Here is a 4,985-nt window from a genome sequence, read left to right on the forward strand (position 1 = left end):
ATATTCCCTCCATAATGTTTCTATACCTCATTTTTCTAGATTTTTTTATTCACGATAATTCTTAAAAAAAATGATATTCTCTCCATAATTTGTCTATACCTCCCTTTTCTTGATTTTTTTCTTTGCACATCCTCCAATCCACCCAGAGGTGCCTGCGTGCCTCTGTGCGAGCGTGCGAGTGTGACAACCGGACGGAGGCTCAACTCATCGAGAGAGGACCCCCCCCCCCCCCCCCACCCAGCAGACTGGGTTTAAAGGGAATTTGCGACTGTTAGTCAAATCATTAGAACAGCCACACCTTCCTTTTAAGATCTTGTCTGCTGCTGTAAGCTGCCCCACCCCCACCCAGCGGCGTCCACCTCCGTCCAAACACCGTCATGTAGCGCTGGACGCTCAGGACTCTGGACGGGAGGAAGTGGAGGCGATGCGAGGTGCACGCCGGCGCTCTGTGAACGATGCGCCGTCCTCAGCCTGCAGTGTTTTTGTGTGCTGCAATGTGTGCGTCTTTGCGACGCTGCGGGGGACATGCTTTGTGTTTACTATGTCGTCTGACCCATGTATAACACCGCTGGGTTTCCTCCGTGACGAGTGAGCATAACAAGGGGTGATGAGAAACCCTGCTCCCTCGCTCCTCAGATGTTGCTGCGGGTTTATTTCCCCGATCCTTCTCCAGGTCTTTCTTCCTCTGTCCTCGCTGACCTGAGGTTAATTCATTTCGGCGGTTTCCAAGATGGTTCCTCTTATGACACATATAAATGTTATACTGGTCTCCCGATGCCGTGCCAAGTATCCAATGTCCTACTACTCAACCCTCCACCAGGGACCCTGGGTGAAAAGCAGTGTAAATATTTAAGGTTTAGGGGGATGAGCCATGATTGCTGCCGCTGCAGGAGGCGGCTGGATGTTTCTGCGTGAGGGTAGAGGAGTGTTGGGCTGAGAGAGGGCCCCGGTGTCCTCTCCCTGGGGTTATTCTTGGGCTACGGCAAAAGTGACAAATGGTGTAGGATGAATAATGTAGCCCTGTTACAGCACACTGGCTGATGCGGTGATCACACGCCTTTGGCACGGAGGAGGATATAACATTTAGTCAATGGAATGATAGTGGAATGGATTAACGGATGAATGATCAGATGTATGGACATATGGATGAAGGTATGTATGAACGTATGGAGGAATGTATGTATGAACGTAAGATGTATGTATGTATGAACGTATGGATGTATGTATGTATGTACGAACGTATAGATTAATTGATGAATTAACGTATGGATGGCTGTATCGATGAATGTATAGATGAATGGATGGATGATCAAATGATCAGTATGGATGTAGGATGGAATGGCTGAATAAATATTTGGATGAATGAGAGGATGTATGGATCTATGAACGCATGATTGTATGTATGGATGTATAAACATATGGATGGATGGACGTACGAACGAATGGATAGATGAACGGATGGACGGATGGATGTATCGACGCGTGGATGTATGAATAGAGAGTGAGACAGAAGGAAGAGAGGGAGCGATGTAGAGTGAAGGGAAGAGGCAGCGAGATACAGCATGTGTGGTCCTCTGTAGTGTACTTCTGTTGAACACGGAAGGCTTCTCCCCTTGGGAGACTTCCTGGAACGATGACCTACTTTCATCTTACAAATGTATTTCCACCACAAGCATATGTCATTCAATGCAACTTGTAAACCCATACCACTTCAGCTCAATACCAGCAACCAACCCACACTGTGCCATAATATTTCACGCAAAGTATCAATATGGCAGGCTGGCATTTTTTCTGTTTGTCAAACTGAAAATGTAAAGCGGTTCCTCAATATATGACACACTTGGAGGTTGACCTTTGTGTTAATAGGCTTCATAATTAATATATATATAATGTCAGATAACCTCATGCATGATGCGCAATTATTGACGTTATCAAGCCCTCCATGTCGTTAATGGTGCCATCGAATGAACCACTCTCTGGACGGTCACCTGTGGCTTGTCCTCTTGTCCTCTCCTCCCTGACAGGCAGCTAAGCTCCCCATGTCTATCATCATTGTCGGAGTAGGACAAGCAGAGTTTGACGGTGAGATGCTTTCTTTTCAACAAGCTGTCAGTAGCGGACTTTAAGATAGCGCCTGTTGGGAACGTTTTGTTGACAAGGAATCACAGTGATTCGTGATTCGCCTCCTGTTCAACAGAAGCCAGTAGGACGGTGTTCGTACACCATTCATATATAATCAACTAATAAAATCGCCTATGAGGCAGGTTTATGTGATGTGCTTGTCCTCACTGGATATAATATTGCAGATAAGCGCTCTAGGGTGCATTTCCCTGAAAGGAAAGATCGTCCTTTTGCATGCTACAGGACTGCTAAGAGACTTAGTGAATGGTGCTTCTCTCCGCAGCCATGGTGGAGCTGGATGGAGATGACATCAGGATCTCCTCCCGAGGGAAGCTAGCAGAGAGAGACATTGTGCAGGTGAGATATGTTGCTGTTATTATTGCGATATATATCTGCGTTATGTCTGGGACATGTCTAGGACTCTCATTAAAGACTAATTTGTCTAGCTGGGTACCCTTTTAAAGTCCTTGGTTATTTTGTTGGTTTTGATAATGCATCGATGTATTAAGATATCGATTTTGGCCAATTTGACGTTTTACTCGATCCTGATCCTAATCTTGATAGTGATTTTGAATGGGAGACTTAAAGTACTAGGACTTCATAGTTCGTGTCTACATTACAGTTGGTGAAAGACACCTACGAATAAAAACAAGTTCTGATTTAGATTCATAACAAGATTAACCTCTCATGGCCCGTAGCCCATTATGTAAATTAAGCCTGGGATTAGGTTGTGGGTGTATTTGCAAGTTAAATATTCATAAGTCTTCGCCTTCTCCATTCGTCTTCATTTGTAGAGAACGTCATTAAGCCAAACTCAAGTCGTTTATCAACCTTCCTTCATCCCAGACACTATTTATCTTGATCAAGAAGTACGACAAGATAGAGAGTTGGATACACATCAAATTTGAGATACTTCTGTGCTAGCCTTGACCGAGAAGCAGCCCGGTGACAGTCCTAGTGGACTATGTTAAAGAGAGACTCCTACCTGACTGCAGCCAGGTGACAGTCCTAGTGGACTATGTTAAAGAGAGACTCCTACCTGACTGCAGCCAGGTGACAGTCCTAGTGGACTATGTTAAAGAGAGACCTACCTGACTGCAGCCAGGTGACAGTCCTAGTGGACTATGTTAAAGAGAGACTCCTACCTGACTGCAGCCAGGTGACAGTCCTAGTGGACTATGTTAAAGAGAGACTCCTACCTGACTGCAGCCAGGTGACAGTCCTAGTGGACCATGTTAAAGAGAGACTCCTACCTGACTGCAGCCAGGTGACAGTCCTAGTGGACTATGTTAAAGTACGACCCGGTGCTGTAGCCCTGCTACTTCCGGGGCTTACTCCTCCAGGGTGACCCGATTGTTGTTGTTGTAGATACCCAGTGTAGGCTCCCATCGAGGGCCTCTCCTCCAGTGCGACCACCAACGGCTCTGTGTGTGTGTGCTGTCCCCCACCCCCCCCCCAGTTCGTGCCCTTCAGAGACTACATGGACCGCACGGGGAACCACGTGCTGAGCATGGCACGGCTCGCCAAGGACGTGCTGGCCGAGATCCCCGACCAGCTCATCCTCTACATGAAGACCCGCGGGATCAAGCCCTGCTCCCCGCCTCCGGCCAACTCCCCAGATCACGACCACGCCCAGACCACCCCCATCTGAAGCCCCGCCCACCCCCACCGCCTGGGCCCAGGAGATCGGGGGGGGGGGGGGGGGAAGCATCCTCCTCCTCCTCCCCCAAAGCCCCCTGGAACAACTCCTCTGCTGCGGCAGTACCAGGAGGTGCTTTAAGTTACCCCCCCCCCCCTCGCCCCCCCACCCATCACGTCCTCCCCCTCTCGGTAAATATTAATCAATGCCCGGCGGTCCGACAGAACGATGACGGGACTCCTCGAGCATTTGGAGGCGGGCTGTTATCGCTGGAGATTAAAAATAAAATGCTGATGATTGCGATATTTCCTAAATATTTGCCCCAGGAGGCGAGCGCTGAGGCCAGTGGGCGTAGAGGGGGGGCGGGGGGCGGGGGGGTGGGGGGGTTGCAGAGGTCTTTTAGTTGTTTGCTGTCAAAGCTGTCAAACGTGGTGATTTAATGGATATCAGCCAAACCCCTTTAGAGCGCGCCTCTTTGAGGGCCTAAATGTGTTAGAATGTGCCAGTGTGTATCATGTTTGTGAAGATGATACCTAGCGGAATTGCTTTGTGGTGAACTAAGACAGACGGTGTTTGCCAATTTGTTTCTTGAGGGAATTGGCAGGGGGGTCTAGGGAAGGGAGATATTGCCATATTGTCATCATTTGTCCTTGTCGTTTTTTTGCATCTCTTATCTTCCAGTTATGATAAAAAAAGCCCTCCCATATTCGGTTTGGTTAACACTGTAATATAAAGCATGTGATAAGCCTATTGAGTGTTTGATTTAGGAAGCATTGTTCTTAAACTGCTGTTTTCATGTGTAGGACCTGCTATATATGCTAAAAACATGTTCATTTCCTGGTATTATGTCCTATCTGACTGTATTTCTACAATTTATACAAATGGAATGCACTAAATGCTGTCCAGGTCGAAAGCACAAAAGGTCAACATATTCATAAGCTTTTTTATGAACAATACAACAATAAACAATAGATGGGCCACCTTTTTTATGAATGCGTCTTCAGGTATTAAAAACAGGAATCTAGCATGTATTTCGACAGCATACAATAGACTGCTATATTTATAATATAACTCACCAATTATACAGGATAAAAAGGAAGGAGGAACCTTGCTGTTGTTCTTAATATAATTATAAAGAGAGGTAATGATTCAGACATTATAGCACAACCATTATTTTGTTAATTAATATTTCGTGCATTCTCCGTTTGTATACCTTTCTAATTCC

At 46.5% G+C, this 4,985-nt stretch overlaps 1 protein-coding gene across 1 annotated transcript in view; it reads left to right on the forward strand.

Moving 5' to 3' along the window:
- LOC130388100 (copine-5-like) overlaps positions 1–3,772 on the forward strand; it is a 38,394-nt gene extending 34,622 nt beyond the window's left edge. The window contains exons 13-15 of the mRNA XM_056597476.1: positions 2,025–2,082; positions 2,405–2,478; positions 3,581–3,772. Coding sequence (XP_056453451.1) covers positions 2,025–2,082; positions 2,405–2,478; positions 3,581–3,772 — 324 coding nt within the window. The remainder of the gene's footprint in view (positions 1–2,024; positions 2,083–2,404; positions 2,479–3,580) is intronic.
- The last annotated feature ends 1,213 nt before the right edge of the window (positions 3,773–4,985 follow it).

Source organism: Gadus chalcogrammus, chromosome 1, assembly GCF_026213295.1.
Source record: "Gadus chalcogrammus isolate NIFS_2021 chromosome 1, NIFS_Gcha_1.0, whole genome shotgun sequence".
Lineage (NCBI taxonomy): Eukaryota > Metazoa > Chordata > Actinopteri > Gadiformes > Gadidae > Gadus > Gadus chalcogrammus.